Here is a 22617-nt window from a genome sequence, read left to right on the forward strand (position 1 = left end):
TTTCTTCTTGTGATAGTCTCCAGGAAGAAAATAAGCAAACTTGGCAAGAGATTTTTCTTGCCTTCTCTCTTTACTGTTCCCCCCCGCCTTTGCTTCAGCTAGCCTTCCATCTCCTCTAAGAATCAGCTGGGCTACCCTGAGAATTAGAAACACCAAAGTGAAGGTGGAATGAATGGTAATTTTTCAAAGGAAAGAAAGAGAACAATTGTTTAAAATGCAAATAATTTTGTAATGCAACTTTCTTTTTCTAAAAACCTAAGTAAGCATCATGATATTTTAGTTGCATACCTGTGAAATTGATCTTGTGAATATTAGATGTGTTTTAAAGTTTTATACAATCCTCCAAGCCCCTCAGCTTGATGTATCCAGACCAGTCTATCAAACTGCAAGCTCTGAATGTTTAAGAGGATCTTACTATATAAAATCAAGGTCATTTGGCAATGTATTTTTCTCTTCTCTTTAATGAGCAAGATTAAAACAGTTCTAGGGAAAAAAAGATCCTCTCACCAGATGAGTTTTACCTTCCCTTCTCAAAAAATTAGAACCATATAATCCATTAACTTGTCTTTCCCGCCTAAACTTCCAGATGTCTGAACTGAGTTTAATATTCAGTTGCAGGAGTTCTTCCGTTTTAGGTGCCTGATAACATCTGCTTCTCTGTTCATTTGAAAAGATTATTGTTCTCTTTTTATTGTCTGATTTTATAGCTTTTAATTGCATCAGCTATGGGACATCTTTTTTTTGGAACTAGGTGGGATATAAGCAAACATAACATCTATATGAAACTAAGGTCATTTTGGTCATAAAATGGGGGCATTAAAATGTTTCTATAGTGTTTCTTTGTATGGGGTGTGTGTGTGTGTGTGTGTGTGTGTGTGTGTGTGTGTGTGTGTGTGTGTGCGTGTGTGTATAAAATCTCCCAAATGGGGACAAATGAGAATACAGTGATTTTTTGAAGAGGAAAGAGTATCTTACACTAGTGGACGAGTTGTCTTAATCCCAAACAGCCTACCTAATGAAATATTTAGAAGCACTTAGTGCTTTTAAGCAAATATCTTCTGTGTCCCAAGGGGAAGTAATTAATCTGGGTAGGGAGTGTCCATTTGTTTCTCATTTTTATTCTCGATCAGTGGAAACTATATGAGGATGGGTATATGGGCTGTTTTTATGGCAAATGATTACTTTATAGACTTAAAATAAGTGGTTTCAGGGCATGACTTGAAGAACCAATTAGATACCACAGTTTCTTATAACGCCTATTGAAATGATCTGTTACTTGATTTATAGTGCTCACACTGAACATTTAAGCCTGGACACTGATGAAATCTTTCAAGGAAGTAACCTAAAGAGAGAGTCCCTTATTTTCTGTAGCTAATTGTAGGATATATATTGACCCTCTGGTCAGGCAATTAAAAATGAGCATTTCACCCTTTATTATCAGTGCAGTAGATGTCAGCTATTATAAATCTCTTAATTTGTTTATTTGGATAACATTTCAAATATCAATGCCAATTATTGACCTTATATGGAAATCACAGTTCATCCAGGATGGTCAAATAATCTTGTCCTAGAACCTTAGAATCTAACAGAGTCTCTTTTGTGTTCTATGTGCTTTGGCTCCAGCCCCACCACCTACGTTTTGGATGAAGACGAACCTCGATTCCTTGAGGAAGTTGACTACAGCGCAGAAAGTAACGATGAGTTAGATATTGAAGTGGCCGAAAACGCAGGAGACTATGAACCTTCTGCGCAAGAAGAAGTACTTTCTGACTCTGAATTATCGCGAACATACCTGCCTTGAGCCCTTTGCGATCTCTTGTTAACTTGCAAAGAAGAAATTAACTATCTTGGGTTTTATTATACAGGAAGTTTGAGAGACCTGAGTGTCCAGAGAGCCAACTCAGAAAGACAGAAAGCACCTCGGGCCTGTTTTGGTTTCAAGACAATAAATGTGTTTATTAATTCATGATGAAATTGGCACTTGTTTTATTTTAGATCTTCAGTGCACTTTACTTAGCATTGAAGTATCAACTATTGGATTTACTTTTTAAAAAAAAAAACAAAAAACCAAAACCCCTGAGTATCACTGCATGAATTTTTATCTCCTTATGGCTATATACTGCATCAAATGGATAATTCTGAAGTGTGTGAGACTATCAAATCTAAATTCTAGAGTTGTTGAGAATCCTGAGTTGTTGAAAACTTAATATATATGTACATGGATTCCTGTAGATGTGTCTGTGTGTGGGGGGGTGGGTAAATATTGAAAAGAAGATTGTTCTTCAGAATCATGTTCACTGTTGAGTTGTGACTGAAATAATCCAGAGTTTGCCTTGAAAACATGACATTCTTCATTTACCAAATTAAATAAAAATATATTAAACGTTGCATTCATTTCGTCATCCTTTTTAACCAGCTCAGATTATTTAGTGTATAAAATCTTTGGGACAATATTATAAAAGCTAACATCCGAACCCGTTGATCAGTATTTATTTTAAAAATGCTTCATTTATCGGTGTTCAGTTTTATATGATATGGGTATACAAGTATCTATCCAAAAAGACGTATTTTAATAGCTCTCTTCTCCTACATTGTGTCTCGTGGGTGCACCTCAAGTCTGTGATTTCAGTCAGTTTGTCAGGAAGTTTTACAAATGCCGTGAGGATACGAGCCAGTATTAAATGTGCTTTTGTGGATGAAGCTTATTTAGCACTTCCTGAGCTGTGCCGTAATGAGACGCACCAATGCGAATTCATCAGGGCATGCTGGCACTGGTAACTGAGTCCTAGAAGGTGACAGAGAGTTTCAGCCTTTTCTGGTAGTGACATCTTCCCCCGTTTAAGCTGTCCTGCTGCAGGAAAGACTTTGTCATCAGGCAAAGTCAAACAAGCCCAGTGACTTTGGATAAGTGCTTTAAGAAGCAAGTTTCTGTTGTAGCAAGATAAATCCAAAAAGATAACTCATGTACGGATGCCCGCCGAGACTCAGGTGCTTCAGTTTTGGCATGTTATCTTCACTTGTTCCTGAAAGAATTCCTAAAAAGCTTTTTTTAAAAAGTATGTAATAATCGAAAAGAGACCATAAAAGAGTATGTCAGTGTTTTGCATTTTCCAAACCAATGCTTTTCATTGTTTTATAACGTGACACATTTCATCCTCGGTGTAGCTTCTTTTTAGTGTCAGGGGAGCCATATTTAACATATTTAACAATAATGAGATTTTTTCCCCTCTAAATAACCTAATTCTTATTAATCTCAGAAAATAAAGACTAAACAGATCGTGAAGTTGAACCAGCCCTCTTAGTGTGCGATGCTCTGATTTAGGAGCGATCAGGATGTCTTAGCAAGGTAAAGTATTATTTATTTAATAATTATCTAATGATTCATAAACTTGTTTATTGTGTATTTTATATATAAAATAGTTACATACATAATTAAAGTTTCTTCAGAGGGTGGATTACAGAGTCCCTCTGTCTGTATGTAAACTTTTCTTGGCTCTCATAAAACTGGAAATTAAAAACCAAGGTATTCACATATGAAAGGCAACTGCAGTTACTGTAACATGCAGAATAACTCAGGATGTGTGTTTCTTATGTTAGCAGTGTAAAAACCCCTTACTGGGTACTGCTGTAATATTTTATATTGATGAAGCACCTCTTTTAGATGTTACACATGTGAATATGCCTTTTATTAAATAATTATTCACAGGATTGAAGAGGAAGTTTTTATAGTTAGGAAATGCCTTTTTTCTTCAATAGCCTTAGAAAACTAAGAAATAATTTAAAATCCAAACTTTCCTAATTAGGGGTAAAACTAAGCTTCATTGACCATTAGTAGCTAAAAATGCCCCAAATTTTAACCTCTGCGGCTCTGTCTTTTTAGGGTTTTCAAAGAATAACTGAGATGCCTTCAGTGCCATAATCCTGAAAATTAGTGTGTACCTAATAAACTGAGTCTAAGGGTAGAATTTAGATTTATTTAATTTACATTGCGTTTGGAACTGTGAATTTTTGTTTTTGTTTTTTGTTTTGTGTTTTTGCTTTTTAGGGCCCTACCTATGGCATATGGAGGTTCCCAGGCTAGGGGTCAAATAGGAGCTACAGCTGCCAGCCTACACCACAGCCACAGCAATCCCAGATCCAAGCTGCATCTGTGACCTACACCACAGCTTATAGCAATGCCGGATCCTTAACCCAATGAGCAAAGCCAAGGATCGAACCCACAACCTCATGTTTCCTAGTCAGATTCCTTTCCACTGTGCCACAATAGGAACTCTGGAACTCTGAATTTCTCAACTATAGTTTTGATCTCATCCAATGTTTCTCAAATTGTATATGCAGTGTGCATTACAATCACCTGGGGGGCTTGCTTCTCAAAATGCAGATTATGGAATCAGCAGATCTGGGGTGGGGCCCCCACATCTGCATTTCCTAAAAATTTTCAGGTGGCGATGCTGCAGGAACCACACCATGAGAACCACTGATACGAGCTGTTGCTCTTTCAGCAACACTATTTCCTGAGAGTCACAGGCCCTCTGAATTGGAAATTGGCACCAAGCAGATCAAGCTAATTTAAAGGTCAAGAAGATAGGCAGAGATCAAGATCACAGGGTCACTGAGAGACAGAGCCAGGGTTTTAGCCCAGGTCTTGTGACAGCTGCTGTTCTTTGCCTTCCCCTGCAAAGTGAGGAATGTTAAAACTTGAGGGTTGGTCTTTTTGAATTCGCAAAATTAATCAGGCCAGAGTTCACATCGGCTTATCCTTTTTGCAGTCATAGTGCTGTCTGAATCAGGATTTTGTTCTGCATTAAGTGTCATTTGTAATCAATCCCTGCCACTTTTGCCAGTTTTTGTGTGGTGTTTAGAAACATGGACATTTGTCTGAATCCATTAATTACAAGTTAAGTAATGGCAATTCCGGTTGTGGCTCAGAGATTAACAAACCCGAGTCCAGGAGGACTCGGGTTTGATCCCTGCCCTTGCTCAGTGGGTTAAGGATCCGGCATTGCCGTGAGCTGTGGTGTAGGTTGCAGATGTGGCTTGGATCCCGTGTTGCTGTGGCTGTGGCGTAGTCTGGCAGCTACAGCTCCAATTCAACTCCTAGTCTGGGAACCTCCATGTGCTGCAGGTGTGGCCCTAAAAAGAAAAACAAAAACAAAAAAAAACAGGTAAGCTGGAGTTCCACTTGAGACAGCCCTTAACCACAATGAATATGACACCTCTTAAATGTCAGGTATCCAAAATAAAGATGATCATATTATTATAAGCACTGAAATGTGTAATATAATCAATGTACTAATGGAATTGCTTTTGTGCATGATCCAGAAGTAAATTACAGTAGTGAAACTATAAATGTATCTTTATAAATCTTTTTGTTTTCCTCTGTATTTTAATCATTACAAAATATCCATTGAAAATCAGTGAATATGTCTCTGATTTTGGTGAAGATTTAGTCCTCCCCCTTAGGAAAAAAAAAATAAAACATATTGAAGCAATATTTTAATGGAAAGGCTATTCTACAACAGAATGTTATATGATTTAGTAAGTAAATTTTTCTCTGGTTAAAGCATATTTAAATTCCTGCATAGAAAAAAGGGAACTCAGAAGAAAGTCTCATTTTCTTTTTTCTTTTCTGGGCCGTACCTGTGACATAGGGAAGTTCCCAGGCTAAGGGTTGATGGCAATGCCTCGGTAAGGAAGGATCTACCCCTGGCGCAGCCCTGAGAGGAGAACGCTCTCTCAAGACAACCAGCAGTGAAGGAACAGAGCCAAGAGAAACCGGTTCCTCCTATCACCTGGGCCCCGCATCAAACTGGTGGTGAAGCCTCAATTGCCTCTGTTATCTGGGCCCATAACGCACCTGCAGAGTTGAATCTATTTAAATGGAATTTTCTCTCACTGGAAAAGATGTGTCCATTGCCCAGGTATGTATGTCTGAATCCGCCCTGAAAATTCGCCAACCTTCACTCGGTGTCCTTTAACCGAAGGAGTGGCCCTACCCAAAGCACGTCCCGTCCTAAGAGAAGTTAAAAGGAAGGGACACTAAGGGATATTCTTGGGAGGCAGAAACAGCAGATAAACACTGAAACATGGCAGAAATGCACTTTCATTTTGCATCTACCCGAAAAGCTTACTGTGCCCGAAATGAGCCATAGTTCCATCAGTGCCTCCTGGAAACACCAGAATTCTCTCCTCCAGTGAGGAGACCTGTTACTGGTTTGTTCAGAAAGAATATTATCCCAAGAGATGACTTTGCAGTATCTTTAAAGTTCTCTGCAGTAGTAACGGAGAACACAGATGTTGTGAAATATTAATATGGGAAGCCACGCACCTCTTCGGTAGTGCATCAAATTAACAAGAGGGACCCAGGAAGCAAGCGGACAGGGAACCGAGATCTTTTTGTTGAGTGATGTCAATTAGACCAAAGAGCAAATGTAATGGGATGAAGGCTTAATACTACTCAGTTTCCAATTCCAAAGCCATTTCCATCCACCCACTGCTCGAAACTCCAGATCCCTGCCTTTCATCCACACGAGATGCTTAGATAAAGAGCATTTCAAAGGCTCTTTAAAATTTGAGAAGTGCTTTCTTAAAAGTTTTCTCATTTGGGGAGTTCCTGTCATGCTCAGCAGAAGCAAATCTGACTGGTATCCATGAAGATGCAGGTATGATCCCTGGCCTCGCTCAGTGGGTAAAGGACCTGGCATTGCTGTGAGCTGCGGTGTAGGTCACAGATGCAGGTTGGATCTGTGTTGCCTTGGCATGGCCCAGAAGCTACAGCTCCGATTCGACCCCTGGTCTGGGAACCTCCCTATGCTGCAGGTGCAGCCCTAAAAAGCAAAAAATAAAATAAAGAAAATAAAAGTGTTCTCCTTTGAGCATCACGAAAACACCATTAGCAAACAGATACATTTGCATTTCCATTTAATATGTGAGGAAGGTGGCCCCTTAGGCCAGATGACTAACCCGGACTTGTGAGTAGCAGATCTGAGGCTCAGACCCCACCCGTGGGCTCCTCTGCCCACTGCCCTGTGCTTCTTCGAGCAGGCAGTAACCTGCAACCTGCACCGTCTGCAAGCGAGCCAGCCCCCTCTGCCCCGTGTAAATAGTTTGACAATACTGGAAAAATGTGCAATTGTTTTATCACTGTGTGCCCCAGGGTCCCTAAGCTGGGTGGGCAGAGCTAAATGCCAGTATCAGGATTGGGAAGTCTTGCTCCCGGGTGCTTCATGAAAACAAACATGATGGAAACACTTTCTCTTTTAGCCCATGGAATGATTTGTGTATTTTGCACATCAGTGTTTTTCTGGGTAGTTGGGAGGAAGGCAGTCCATCCAGTTTTTGTTTCTAAACATTTTATTTTTTAAAAGGAAAGGGTCTCTGGAGTCTTTTTTATTTTATGTTTAAAAATAGGTAATGGTTTAGTACAAGCCTTTCTCTGTCTTTTCTGCTTTCTCTTGAGGCTGCTTTAAAATGATCTTAGGATGATGAGGGAAAGAATTTTGTCTAGCACACTTACCTAAAGTGCATTTTGTCTCATAGGCTTAACCTAAGCACATTTTTGTTTCCCTTTCTTTAAAGAATTTGTTTATTCTATAGTTTGATTATCACCTAACTGTGAGGGCCAACAAATAAGCTTTAGAGATAAGCTCATAATTACCTGTTTTTCTAGATTGGATTTTAGTTACAGGAACATAGTCTTTTTATAATACAAAACAAGAGTAAGATGATCTAAACACTCTTTGTATTATTATTAATTTATGATTGTGTTATTGGCAAATATTTTATAAGGGCTTTTAGTCCTTGGCTGATTAAATTTGGCTTTGGCTTACATCATTCTTGAGGTTCAGTCATTCTTTTTTTTTTTTTCTTTTTAAGGCCACTCCTGTGGCATATGGAGGTTCCCAGGCTAGGAGTCGAATAGGGGCTACAGCTGCCGGCCTACGCCCCAGCCATAGCAACACAGGATCTGAGCCATGTCTGTGACCTACACCACAGCTCACAGCAATGCCAGATCCTTAACCCACTGTGCCATGCCACGGATCGAACCTACAACCTCACGGTTCCTAGTCGGATTCATTTCTGCTGCGCCACAATGGGAACTCCCCGAGGTTCGGTCATTCTAAGCTTATGCATCAGTAGTTGTCAACTGGACAGCTGAGTAACTGCCTCTGTAACCATCTGCAGGGTGCACCCTTGCCTGCCCTGTAGATGACAACCATTGTGCGTCATTCTCAGGGTCTGTGTCCCACACTCAAAAGCGTAAGCATCCTGAACAAGGAGGAGAGCTCCAGGACTCCACCTGGCTTAACTTCTAGTTACTGTGATTCGGGGAGTCTTCTGGTAAAACCACTCCGAAGCACATCAATCTGTCCTATACATGGAGTGAATAAATTAACGATGCTTTGCTTCGATGATAATAAAAGCTAGCACTTGCAGAATACCTACTATGCTACAGGCACAGATCTATGTCCCAAGTCTATGCCTATTCAATCTTCATGACAACCCTGTGACAGGTACTACTATTCTCCCCATTTGACAGATGCAGAAACTAACTTGCTAAAAATCATACTATTAATAACTGCTGGAGAATAGTTTCTTATTCAAGTCAAGCAGGAAAGTGATGAAAAACTTCTATCAGGGGTTTTACAAAGTTGTCATCCCAGACTCCACTGTATCTCACCAGGGAGTACTTTTCCTGGCCAGTGAGGTTCAAGTGTGGCTTGTTTACATGGTGTAAATGGAGCTGCCATTTTACTTATACCCCCAAGGGACAGGTACTGGAATAGTGGAACACTTTTAAGTCCAATCTCAGCACCCTCGCTAACTCAGAAGCTGTAACAGGTGGCCATCACATTTCACTTCTCAGGAGTAGCTCTGTTTATAGGCTGTCTCCCATCACCTGGCTCCTTTTGGGAAAGCCGTGATGGAATTCAGATAGCAATTCAGCCACTGCACGGTCCCGCGTCCCCACAGTACACCCATCCTAAAAAATTTTATAAAAGGAGAGAAGAAGCGAACTTTTTTTGGGATGGTGGAGCTGAGGGTAAGAATGGACGGCGTAGAAGCAGGAGTTTCACTAGAGACTCTACGCACAATAGAGCAGGATCATATAAAAGCAAAAGTTAGACGTCTACATACGAGCACTAACATAAATAATCCTATTCTATAGTGGATATAAGAAAAAGTCATGCCAAAACAGACAGAAAAGAACTCTTTAGGTCGGCATGAGAGAATTAAGACGGGAGGAGCGTGGGGGGTGGCATTTGCGGTTACTTGTGGTGGTGGGGTGGTAGTGAGGGTGGGGGTCCATCAGGAGGTATCGCGTGCTATAAGCAGTTCCTGGGGTTGGCGCGGGCCTGGGCACGGGCCTGTGCCTCAGTGTGTCGTCCAACGCAGAAATGAAAGATCAGTACAGAGAAGAAGTATGAAAACGTGACAAAAAAGAAACAGCCTAAAAGGAAAACAATGTTTGAAGGAAGAAATAAAGAAAGAAAGTAAGAGAAAATAAGGAAGAGCAATAAAAAGAAAGAACACATCAGTGCACATTTACAAATAATACGAAGAGGACACGTTAAGCTGGTACCAAGAAATCATGGAAATAAGACAGAAAACATGGAGGGGCAAAAATAAGAAGAAAGAAAAAGAAAGAGAAAGAAAAAAGACAAGAAAGAAAAAGAAAGAAGAAAGAAAAAGAAAGAAAAGAAAAAGAAAGAAAAGAAAACGAAAGAAAAAAGGAAGGGAGAGTCGTTAAATCCTTTATCTGGAGGATCTGTATGATGAGAAAATCACTGATTAATAAAGTTGGATTGTGAGTGTTCCCTCTTGAAGGAAGTGCCACACTTTACAGCATGTCTCATTCTCCACTAGGCACCTGCTTGGGATCCACTGAACAGGTAGTGCCAGGGGGGGCTGTGTGTGGAAACCAGCCACGGACTCTAATGAGTAAAACCAATGGGCTGAAACACACAGAATCACGGGCAGTGACAGGGTTGTGACTCACGGAGCTGTTTCGTACTGTATGCAAGCATCAGTTTCTGCAGGAACAAAGAAACTTCTTTTTGCAGGCCTAGAGAAGTGGAAAGCTGTTTCAAAAATTGAGTTTGAGGAAGACAACTGGGTAGAAGGTAGACATAGCACAGCAAGATTTTTCCTTTTGGTTTTTAGTATGTTAATATTCAAATAGCTCCCATTCCGAGCCAAAGCCACCTGCCTAGGAACTTCCTGGGGACAGAAGTAATAACCCCCAAGGTGTGTGTGCTCCACAGATCTTTGGAATGATCCTTTGCATCTTTATCCTCTCTGCTCGTCAGCACCACCCGTGTCCTTGCCAGCCTCCCACAGCACATTTGTTTTTTTGTGGGCCCAGCTTCTGAGCCCTGAGATCTTATTCATTGTGGATACTTTCAAATGATCCAATTTGATTCAAAGGGACCAAAGATGCCCTATATGGCCCTACTTTTCTAATTCGGGATTCCTTTGCACCGGGTAGACAATTTAATGTCCCTTTAGTTAATTCACCAGTTCGTTAATGTCACTGCTGTCACAGGCTGGTGAGGTTATAGAGACCCAAAGTAATAGCAGCAACCTACCGGCTGAAGGAAAATGATGCGACTCGGGAGTTTTGTCTGCTCTGTTCCCACGAGAGAGTAATGCACATGCAGAACAGAGGGAAGAAAAGCAAGAGATAGTCTATCGTCTTTATATCTTGCTTAAAAACTGTCTAGAAATTGCCTCTTCATTGGGGATCAAAAATGTCACTCAACTTCATGGAAACTGGAGACACTTTAATCCGTGAACCGCTAGAAGGGCAAACCCAACAGATCTCAGTACCTAAGTCAGCCTTTGCCTCTTTGTCAGACCCATGTCCCTATTTTTTGTCTTTATTGATGAACCTGGGAAAATGAGTGTTTCTCTTTACCCGGATCTTTACCAGGACCTGGAGTGGACCTGAGTCACTCACATTGTTGTGTAAATAGAATCTGATTTAAATAACCCACGGTGCTGAGAATGCCCTTTCGTAGGTCTGCTGTACTAACTCGGAATAAGTTACATTGGGTGAAGGATTTACTGTCTATTTCATTAATTCACCAAACATTGTTCCAGCTTGTGAGGTCACAGAAACCCAAATTTGTAGGGTGTCAGGTACAAAGCTTCACACAAAATAACAGCTCAATAAATGGTCTAACTCTGGGGGGTGGCCCTTGTGACTCTTGTTTCTTTCTTTCTTCTCCCTAGTAGGTCAGAAAATATCTGGCCTTCCATAAAATCTTAAGTGCTGAAAAGGCCCCCGGGGTCACTGAGTCCTACTCTTTTTAGGTGAATTCAGTCCAGGAGAGGTTAAGTGATTTGCCGGAGGCCACCCAGCTTTCCGACTCTGCTCCCTGAACCCCCTCATGGGATCCTTTCTGCTGTGTACACTTGGCTGGCACATCATATCGGGCAGAGCAGAAGTGACTCTGATTTCAGACTTGCTTCATATGCTGTTGACATATGCCAATGACATTGCCCATCTTGCCATTTACAGCTTTGACTTTATAGCTTTGGGAAGCACCTGGAAACATAATTGCACATACCTCTCCCATCCAAACATTCACTCCTTGTGCCTAATAACGAGGCTTTGAGGTGGTGGCGCAGGAGAGCGACAGGATGATAAAACTCTTGTGAAATGAGAAATCTGGGCAAATGGGGTTTGGTAATGGACTTTGCAGGGACAGTTGTCTGATCACCGGTCCACGATTAGGTTGGTACATTTTGTATTTTGAAAGGCGCACAATGTCAAGTCATTGCCCAAATACTCGGTAAGATTTTGATTATTTTGCAGAATTGTAGCAAAGCACCTCCAGGCTGATTTTTTTTTTTCCTTTTTCAGCACTTTATGTTTAATGTTCCTATCCTTTGTTTAGAAGTTGTACTTTCTATTGTTTGTAGGGCTATCAATAAACAGTTTGCTTCAGTGATTTAATTGTTCTATTCTTGGAGGAGAAATTCCAGCTGCCTTTGGATTTGAGACACACAGAAAAATCTGCCTATGCGCATGGCAGCTCTTAATTGAGAGCATTCATTCACGCTTTGGTCAAACCCTTACTACGTACTGGTGTGCACAGGACCGTGGCAGGTGAGAGGAATGTGAAAGTGAGTAAGATGTGGTCCTTATCTGCAAGGAACTTGGAGTCCCATGGAAGAGATAGGGATGGTTTCAATAAACGACAACAATGCAAGACAGAACATGATGCCAGGAAAAGGGACATTACTGAGGTGCCACATGAGAATGAATGATCCTGAGTGACCTTTGAGGGAGGGGCAGGGATGTCAGACTCTGCTGGGTCTTTTTTTTTTTTTTTTGTCTTCTTGCCATTTCTTGGGCCGCTCCCTCGACATATGGAGGTTCCCAGGCTAGGGGTCGAATCAGAGCTGTCTCCCCCCCGGCCTACATACACCAGAGCCACAGCAATGCGGGATCCGAGCCTCGTCTGCGACTACACCACAGCTCATGGCAATGCCGGATCCCTAACCCACTGAACAAGGCCAGGGATCGAACCGTCAACCTCATGATTCCTAATTGGATTCGTTAACCCCTGAGCCACAATGGGAACTCCTCTGCTGGGTCTTAAAGAATGCTAAGGATTGAAAAGTCGAGAAGGGAGCCAGCAGCAGAGGAGTGCAAGCAGAGGGAAGGGCTTTGGGGATAGGTATTCCAGCCAGAGGGAGCAAGGTACAGAGAGGCTGGAGTTCCTGTCGTGGCTCGGCAGTAACAAACCTGACTAGTATCCTTGAGGACGCAGGTTTGATCCCTTGGCTTTGCTCAGTGGGTTAAGGATCTGGATGTGGCTGTGGCTGTGGCTGTGGTGTAGACCGGCAGTTGCAGCTCTGATTCGACCCCTAGGGTCAGTCATGGGTTGGGCAGGAGGTGTAGCTTAGGGGGTCTGCCCACCCCCTTGGTGGTGCTGAGTGCAGGGGTCATGCACAGTCCCCTGCTTTTGCCTTGAGCAACTCAGAAGTGGCAGGCGGATTCTGGCTTTTGTATCTCGCTTGTAATTTGCCTCAACTGCGCATGCCTGCATGCTGTTATTTTTAGTCCTTTATTGTTTCTTTGAATTCTGTTGCTCCAGGAGATTTTTTTGTTTGTTTTTTTTTATTTTTCCAGAGCCGTACCCAGTGGCATATGGAGGTTCCCAGGCTAGGGGTCCAGTCGGAAATCCAATTGCCGGCCCACGCCACAGCCACAGCCACAGCAATGCCAGATCCGAGCTGCATCTGCGACCTACACCACAGCTCACAGCAACGCCGGATCCTTAACTCAATGAGCAACGCCAGGGCTCGAACCTGCATCCTCATGGATCCTAGTCATGTTTGTTAACTGCTGAGCCACGAAGGGAACTCCGCTCTAGATGTTTGTCCAGGGGCAAGCACTGCAGCAAAGGGTCCCGGGTCCCAGCCTGTCTCACTGTCCCTGCAGCCTAGGCTCCAAGCTGATGCCCATGGAACCTGACCCAGTTGTGGGCAGCCCGAGCAGACCCCCAGCTGAGCCCAGGCTCCACCAGTTGAACCAGAGATGACCTACAGACCGTGAACGAGTGCTCATGGTTGAAGGCCACCGAGTTTTGGCACGGTTCGTTATGCAGCATTGCTGTGGGGATGGCTGCTAGGACTCACCCTGGCAAAGACAGGAGTGCCCCCCTTCTCACCTTCAGTTGGAATAATTGAGAAACTGTATATCAAGTGTTCTAAGTAGTCCTTTGGCCTGCTATTGCTGTTACTGTTAATCTCATGTTGAACTTGACCCACTATCTCTCAGAAGCCAAACACTAGAAGCCCTCTTCATGGGGCTGGGAAAGGACACGTTGTCGTTGGAGTTCCTGTTGTGGCTCAGTGATTAATGAATCTGACTAGGAACAGTGAGGTTGTGGGTTCGATCCCTGGTCTTGCTCAATGGGTTAAGGATCCGGCGTTGCCGTGAGCTGTGGTGTAGGTTGCAGACATGGCTCGGATCCTGAGTTGCTGTGGCTCTGGCATAAGCCAGTGGCTACAGCTCTGATTAGACCCCTAGCCTGGGAACCTACATATGCTGCGAGTGCAGCCCCAGAAAAGGCAAAAAGACAAAAAAAAAAGTGCAAGGTGTAACATCCAAGGATTAAGTGGGACCGATGGAAAGAAAGAAAAGGAGGTGATGGGGGCAGGGAGGGAGGGAGTGAGGGAGGCCACGAGGGAGGGGGAGGGGGAAGACAGCCAGGTCCTAGGGGCTCCTGTCGCCCCTGCCTTCCCCTCTGCCTTGTTTAAGGCTGGGGTCCACGTCTTGTTCCCCTCCGGGACATCTATGAGGCAGGCCACCTCCTTTCCGTCCCCCTGGGAGGACAGTGGGGAACGTGAGCCCAGTCCCCTCCAGTGGACTTGGCTCCTCAGGTTCCATTGAGAACGCACCTTAGGTCTGCTGAGGCTTCAGAAAGGGTGCTAGAATTTCCCGCTGTGGCTCAGTGGGTTAGGAACCCAGCTAGTATCCATGAAGATGCAGGTTTGATCCCTGGCCCTGCTCAGTGGGTTAAGGATCTGGCGTTGCCGTGAGCTGTGGTGTAGGTCACAGATGCGGCTCGGATCCGTCGTGGCTGTGACTGTGGCGTAGGCTAGCAGTTGGAGCTCTGATTCGACCCCCTAGCCTGGGAACTTGCATATGCCACAGGAGTGGCCCTAAAAAGAAAAAAAGACAAGAAAAGTGTGCTAATGGTCTGAAATGCAGATCAGAAGGAAAACAGGATTTGGGCCCTGGTTCTCCTCCTCCTCCTCCTCCTGGGGCTGCACAGGGGCCAGGGCTTTCCTGCATGGGCCTCCCAAGGGCCTCGGGGCATGTGGGCTGCCACTCGCCCTGTCCTCCTGGGCCCACAGTCCTCCCCCGGAGTCCCCACCCTGTCCGTCCTCTGCTCCTCTCCTACAGTGAGGACACCGGCTCCCGACTCTCCGGTACCCCCTAGTCCTTCACTTCATTGTGGCGTTGGCTGAGTACCTCATGGAGCAGGAGAAAGTTCTGGTTCTGAGAGTGGGGACCGGGCTGGGGAAAGGCAGAGACCGCAGCTCTGGGTGGGGACCTCTACACCCCTGAGTCCAAGAGACCCACAGACACGCACAGGTATCACCACTGGATGCTCCTCACTGGATGCTCTGCCATGGGGCCCCGCCAGGCACGTGTAATGTAAAAATACCTGCCTTTATAAAAAATGTCCTTAGTAACCAAGTTATTTGAACAAATGGTACCATTTGTTAGGAGGTACGCGTGAATGATGTGGGGTGTGATGTCTGTGTGTGTGTGTGTGTGGTAAGATGTGTATGTAGCATGTCTGGTGTGTTGTGTGATTGCTCTGTGTGTGTGTGGTATGGTATGATCTGTATGTATGTGTGGTGTGTGGTGTGAAGTCTGTGTATACAGTACGTGTGTGTGTTTGGATGTGATGTGTGTATGTGGAGAGTGTATATGGCGTGTGTGCTGTGGGATCTGTGTATGGTATATATGTGTATGTAGTATGTATATGGTGTTATTGTGTGGTGTGTGCGTGTGTATGGTGTGGGGCCTGTGTGTGTGTGGTGTAGATACGTATGTAGTATGTGTAGGTGTGATGTGTGATTGTGTGGTGTATGTGTGTGTGATTGTGGTATGATGTGTGTGTGTGATATGGGATGTGTGTGGTGTGTAGTGCTGTGATGTGTGATTGTGTCTAGGATATGTGCTGTGGTGTGTAATGGTGTGGTGTCTGGTTGTAGGTGGTATGTGCTGTGCGGTATGGTGTGTGTGTGTGATATGGGTTGTGTGTGGTGTGTAGTGCTGTGGTGTGTGGTTGTGTATGGTACGTGTGCTGTGGGGTGTGTGGTGTCATTAAAGTTGCTAACCAGCTGATTTCACGAGAAGGACATTATCCTGGATGATTTGGACGAGCCAACGTCATCACACGAGCCCTGAAACGCAGAAGAGGAAGCCAGAGGACTTGGAGAAGGGACGCAGAAAAATCTACAGAGATCTGAGGTGCCTGTGCTGACTCTGGAGATGGAGGAGGAGGCCCTGAGCCAAGGACTGCCCATGGCCCTGGAAGCTGAGTGCGACACGAGCCCCAAGCCTGGGGTCCAGTTCTCCAGGGAGCAGAATTCTGCCAACAAGGACCTTGGAAGAGGGCTGGTGTCCAGAGCCTGCGGCTTCATGTGGGTTCAGTCCAGGCATCCTTGCTCAGCCCAACCCCATCCTCTGGTTCATGGGACGTAGGCTGAGGGCCGCATTACTTGCATGGGAAAAACAGAGCGAAAAGAGACCCACGGCAGATGCGGCAGTGAGGCCAGGGCTGCCAGACTTAGCAAACGAAAAAGAGGATGCTGCCTAGTTGAACTTGAATTTCAGAAAAACAGCAGTGCAATATTTGGGGCATTCTTTTTTTCTTTCTTTTTTTTTTTTTGTCTTTTTGACATTTCTTGGGGCACTCCTGCGGCATATGGAGGTTCCCAGGCTAGGGGTCGAATCAAAGCCATAGCCGCCGGCCTACGCCAGAGCCACAGCAACTCGGGATCCAAGCTGCGTCTGTGACCTACACCACAGCTCACGGCAATGCCAGATCCTTAACCCACCGAACAAGGCCAGGGATTGAACCCACAACCTCATCGTTTCTAGTCGGATTCATTTACTACTGCACCACGATGGGAACTCCCGTGGGCATTCTTGCACCAAGAACATATTCATTGTTTATCTGAAGCTCCAGTTTGACTAGGCATCCTGTGTGCTGACTGGGGTTCTGCAGTCTACACCCCTTTCCCCATAAAAAGGCCAGGTCCTCATCTCTGGAGTGGAAACAGATCCAGCTGGGGACTCCCAGTCTTCACTATGGGCTGACTGGGAGGCATGGGGTATGATTTGAAGGACCTGCCAGCTTGGGGCACAGACCCAGGGGTGGTGGGATGGGCATGATATCTACCTGTAACATTCACTGTGAGCCCCAACCCACTTGCCCACCTTACGGGACGTCCAGAACCCCCTTTTCTCGGGGTCTCCTGACCACCTAGGGTTGATTCAGTTTAAAGGGATAAGTCCTGCTTCCAAACATCAGGCTTCCCTTTCTCTCCAAGCTTCCCCACTCCCATCCCCGACCCCAGCTCTTCTCTCAGATCCCTGGCAGCCTCCCTCATTCTCTGAGGGAAGCTGCTTACACACTTGCGGAAGGTTCTACCAGTTTTGTTCAGGGCAATTGGTTGAGGAAGGCCGCCCAGACAGCTGCACCTGGTGTGGGGCTGGCTTTGCCAGTCAAATGCCCATTTTCTGACAAGCTCTTGCTCCTGTCCTGCCAGCTGACCATGGCCAGAATGTTCCAGTCCAACCAAGAGGCTCTAGGATTGTGAACCTCAAAAACTCAGGCCAGTTCCCCATCCCTGTGCTCCCAGGGAGGCGTTCTGGCTCCACAGCAAAGGTTCTCAGGTCCTGCCAGCAGCCACCTCTGCATGGAGAGTGGTTCTAGAAGGAGAGGCCTTTCTTAAGGCCCAGGGCCTTTAAAGAGAGAAGGTTACCTAGTGATTCTTTCTTGAACAAAAATCTGCTGGGACCAGAAAGGCAGTTAGAAATTTTAAGACGGCCACTTCTTAAAATTCTTCCCAGATTTCCTGCTGTGGCGCAATGGGATGGGCAGTGTCTTGGGAGTGCTGGGGTGAGAGTTTGATCCCCGGTCCAGCACAGTGGGTTAAGGACCTGACATTGCTGAAGCTGTGGCTTAGGTTGCAACTGCAGCTCGGATCTTATCCCTGGCCTGGGAACTTGATATACCGCAGGGTGGCCAAAAAAAAAAAAAAAAAAAAAAGAGAGAGAGAGAGAAAATCTTCCTGATCACGCATTTTGCTGATCTATTGGAGGGAGGAAGACAATGGGGCTTCCCGCTGAGTTTTGGTCAATTGGATCACCCCACAGGGTTGTTACAGTCTTAGCAGCCGCTTGGGAATGGTTGTACCAGGTAGGAGCAGCCTGGGTGCGTGGGAACAGGTGTGTGTATGTATTTAGTGTAAATTCAACAAGTCCGTGGACACCCTCCTCCACCCTTAGCCTGAAACAGCCTGTCAGCATGTCTCGTGTCACAAAGCGTTTCTTCCAAGTGGTAAACACACATACAATCCATATTGTGTTTGAAAGAGACAATAGTTCAAAGGGTTTGCCAGGCTATTTTTAACCTTGAAGTCTGGAAGGAAGAGGATGTCACATGCTGGGAAAAGTGTCCAGATATTCAGACAGACCGCAGCCAGAGAATTCTGGTTTGTATTTGTTTCTCCCAGAGTTGGGAGCTGGGATTATTCAAAAAAAGGTAGGTTTTAAACCCCTTGTTCCAAAAAGCTCTGCAGCTTGACCTATGCCTTGAGCCGCTTTCTCTCCTGCGGTTTGTAAACAGACATGGACAGCCCTGCAAGCCAGGGTCCTGGATGGGTGTGGGTGAGCTGGTGGCAGAGGAGGAGGGGTCTTCTGACAGTGGATGGACTTGGCATTGCAGAGGAGCTGAAGCTCAGCTACCTGAAAATAAGGAGAAAAAAGAAGGAAAAAAAAAAGTGATCATTTCAGGATTTCCTACCTCTGCTGTGTGATCTTGGACAAATGACTGAACCTCTCTGATTTTTCAGTCATCTCCTTTGTCACATGGTAACTCCAACTGCTGAAGACTGGGGTGGGTATGAAGATGATGAATGAGACCGGTCGTTACTGTGCCGGGCACATGCTGGGTTAATCGAGTATTCATTCCCGTCTCTCCTTTCCTTAGATGCGTTTTTTCCCATCATCGTGCTTTTCTTTCCCCCATTTGTTGACTAGGGCACATGGTACAGGGGTCTCCCCAAACCACTCTGACCCACAGCCTTTGAGTGAGGAAGAGCATCCCGAAAAAATAAACTCCTAAGAGGTGTGTGAAGGAGGTGGAGCGTGATTGTGGTTTGTTCTGTTCTCTTGGGAGTGGGGGGCTTCCTGTTTCATCAAGAAATAGTGGGTTTTTTTGCAGGTGAGTGAGGGCCTGACATGGTCCATGAGCTGACTAGAGAGAGAGAGGAAGGTCACCCTCTATCTAGGCCAGAGGGAACGCGAGGCCACCACTGACTGTCGCCATTGGAATAAACAACATGCGCCTTTTGTTCTTGCGGAACGGTGGGGACGTGACCAGATAAGGGTATCCTCCCATTGGCACGTCCACAAACAGCCTCCCAACACATTTCCCCCCACCCCCCCACCGCCCCCCTGCAGCCCCAGGCGTGTGCTGGGTCCTGCTGGTCCTCACCTGCCTGGCGTCTGCGGCCCCGGTTGCGCAAGGGCTTCTGGTCGGCAGCATTGTTTTCTCCATCAGGACTCGGTTGTTAACCACACATGCTATTTATTTTTCTTCAGGAAAAGATGCAAGCTGTGTGCCTCCAAATGCTGGAAGCTCAGAATATTCCATTTGTTTGCAGAGAGACAGACGGGATGGCACACTTTCAATCAAACTATGAAACGCAGCCTGGCAGCCTGGGGGCAGGAGGGAAGAACGAGGCCCCGCCCTCTTCTGTCTGAGGAGCCTCGGAGCTGGGACGCTGGATCCGGAGCTGGGACGCTGGATCCGCTCTCTCCAGGCCCTGGCAGCGGTCCTGGTGCGAGTACTGTCCGGGGACCGGGGACCAAGAAACCGTCCAGAATGGTCCTTCCTCTCTGGGGACGCGCAGGGCAGTGAGCCACGTGCTGTGCCCCATTGATTTGCTCAGGGTCCCCAGGCCTGGGTCCTTGGGGTTCCCATATGGAAATGGCTTTTTCTCCCCACTAATTTACAAAGATAATAAGTAAGCATTTATTTATTTATTTATTTATTTGCTTTTTGTAGCTGCATCCGCGGGACATGGAGGGAGGTTCCCAGGCGAGGGATCGAAGGGGAGCTGTGCCGCCGGCCTATGCCACAACCACAGCAACGCGGGATCTGAGCCCCCTCTGTGACTTAACACCACAGCTCATGGCAACACAGGGTCCTTAACCCACTGAGAGAGGCCAGGGATTGAACCAGCATCCTCATGGCTACTAGTCGGGTTCATTACTGCTGAGCCACGATGGGAACTCTAGAAAACATTTTTTTTTTTAAATTGAAGTATAATTGATGTGTAATGTTCTATATGTTTCAGAACAACAAAGACTGAAGACAGACAAATAAAAGTGTAATGGCTCCCTGTCTGTGTCTGTCTGTCTGTGTGCATCTAACCCGCCTTTTTCAGCTATGGACATCTGAACGTCTGTCTCCCCACCAGGTTAACACATATAGGTCTGTATCCTAAATTGTGATGGTGGAGTCTTATTACACTGTGTGGCTGTGGCAGGCCCCAGCGAGGCATGGTGGCTTGGTTGCCAGTTGTTTTTGCTTTTATGAACTTTGCTGTGTTGAACATCCTTATACAATATGTCTTAGCCTCCTTGGTGTTCTTACATGCATAGGCTAAACTCTTATCCGCAGAAGTGCTGAGAAGATGCTTTTGATGAATATTTCTGAACTGCCTGTCCCAAAGTCTGTGCCAAGGACACCCAACCTCATAGAGTAAGAACCTTGGAGTTCCCATCATGGCTTAGCGGAAACAAATCTGACCAGCATCTGTGAGGACACAGGTTCGATCCCTGGCCTCGCTTCAGTGGGTTAAGGATCCGGCATTGCTGAGAGCTGTGGTGTAGGTTGTAGACGTGGCTCGGATCCTGCGTTGCTGTGGCTGTGGGGTTGTCCGGCAGCTGTAGCTCTGATTGGACCCCTAGCCTGGGAACCTCCATATGCTACGGGTGCAGCCCTAAAAAGACAAAAACAAACAAACAAAAAGGAATCTCATACCTCACCATCACACCAGAGCACACTACTTTTTTTTTTTTTTAGGGCCGAGTGTTCACCATAGAGAAGTTCCCAGGCTAGGGGTTGAATCGGAGCTGCAGCTGCCAGCCTACACCACAGCCACAGCAACACCAGATCCTAGCCATCTCTATGATCTATACCTGTAGCTCATGGCAACGCCAGATCCTTAACCCCTGAGTGGGGCCAGGGATCAAACCCTCATCCTCATGGGTACTAATTGGGTTCATTACCACTGAGCCACAAAGGGAACTCTCAGAGCACAATTTTTTTTTTGTCAATTTCTGGGGTCATCTTCTCTTAGATTTCATAAGGATTAGCATATCTTGACCTGGGAAATCTTTAAGTAATAAAGATTTAAAGGTTTTCTTCTTATTGTAGTTATAATAAGCATTTTAGAATAATAATGTCTTTGACTTTTTCCTATTTCAGTTTTTTTCTTATGAAAATGTTCAGTGTGTGAGCCCAGTTGAAATAATAGGAAAAAGAATACCCACAAGGGCTCCATCTAGACGCAATGATCTACATTTTGTTATGTGTGATTTCTCTCTCTTTATGAGTGTGTATTTAAATCTTCCTGACAACCACACTGCTGTGATCACACCAAAGAAAATTACCAATAATTTCAGAATATCCTCTAACTTCTAGTCCATATGCAAACTAACCCCGCATGTGCAAAGTATTATTTCAGTATAACATCTGTCATATAATTCTAATGCCATATAATATGTAGAGCTCTCAATCCTGGCTCACGCCCCATAATCACTAGGGCTCTATTTTTCATAGGGGCTGAGGCTGGAAGTCGAAATTCTACAAGGAATGTTGAGGGGCCGGCATGGGGGTAATTTTTTTTAATTTTAAGATTTCCTGCATGTTAGCAAATTTATCTGAGACCAGATACCTAGGCGCCTCCTGGTGCAGGGGCACTGGCAGGTCAGAAAGGCAAAACTTGGTCACCCAGGCGGTGACAGCGACTACCCCCACGGGGCTGCTGCAGTTAACCCCAAAAGACAGCGCAGAGAAAACAGCAGTAAGCTGATGGAGATGTGGCTTTGGTGTTGGAGGCTGGAGAGTCCCCTCAGGCCCCTGACGAGGCCTAATTGTGCAGGGCTAATCTGCGTTCTGAACTGAGGGGTTGGGCATGCGGACTGCCCGAGTATCTGGTCTCTGTGCCCTGTCGTCCTCTGGGGGAAAAAAAGTCTAAAGAGATTCTGGAGTTCCTATTGTGGCTCAGCGGTAATGAACCCAACTGGGAACCATGAGGATGCGGGTTTGATTCCTGGTCTTGCTCAGTGGGTGAAGGACCCGGCGTCGCCATGAGCTGTGGTATATAGGTCGAAGACACGGCTTGGACCTGGCGTTGCTGTGTCTGTGGTGTAGCCCAGCAGCTGTAGCTCGGATTTGACCCCTAGCCTGAAAACCTCCATATGCTGCAGGTGTGGCACTAAAGAGAAAAAAAAAAATCATCTGAACAGAATTCAGTCTGCAGCACCAGAATCTCTCATCGCCAGGAGAGTCCACTTCATTTAGAACTTAGAAGCACCAAGGTTTTTAACAGTGATGCTTCATGCCTGAAATACTAGTCACTAGATTTTCTTTTCTTTTCTTTTTTTCCTTTCTATGGCTGCACCTGCAGCATATGGAACTTCCCAGGCTAGGAGTTGAATTGGAAGAGCAGCTGCCGGCCTACAACACAGCTTGCAACAAAGCCAGATCCTTAACCTGCTGAGTGAGGCCAGGGATTGAACTCACATCTTCATGAATACTAGTCAGGTTCTTAACCTGA

General features: G+C 45.4%; 1 protein-coding gene and 1 long non-coding RNA gene across 2 annotated transcripts in view; one reads left to right on the plus strand and one right to left on the minus strand.

Moving 5' to 3' along the window:
• AGTPBP1 (ATP/GTP binding carboxypeptidase 1) overlaps positions 1–2387 on the plus strand; it is a 140402-nt gene extending 138015 nt beyond the window's left edge. Inside the window, 1 exon segment of the mRNA XM_047754885.1 lies at positions 1624–2387. Coding sequence (XP_047610841.1) covers positions 1624–1801 — 178 coding nt within the window. The 3' untranslated portion in view covers positions 1802–2387.
• Positions 2388–18248: 15861 nt separating this feature from the next.
• On the minus strand, positions 18249–19612 carry LOC125112701 (uncharacterized). Its single transcript, XR_007131230.1, has 2 exons — positions 19263–19612; positions 18249–18511 (listed from the first exon to the last, which is right to left on the minus strand). It is a non-coding gene; the product is annotated as an uncharacterized LOC125112701 (long non-coding RNA).
• Between the last annotated feature and the right edge of the window lie 3005 nt (positions 19613–22617).

This window comes from Phacochoerus africanus, chromosome 12 (genome assembly GCF_016906955.1).
Source record: "Phacochoerus africanus isolate WHEZ1 chromosome 12, ROS_Pafr_v1, whole genome shotgun sequence".
NCBI lineage: Eukaryota > Metazoa > Chordata > Mammalia > Artiodactyla > Suidae > Phacochoerus > Phacochoerus africanus.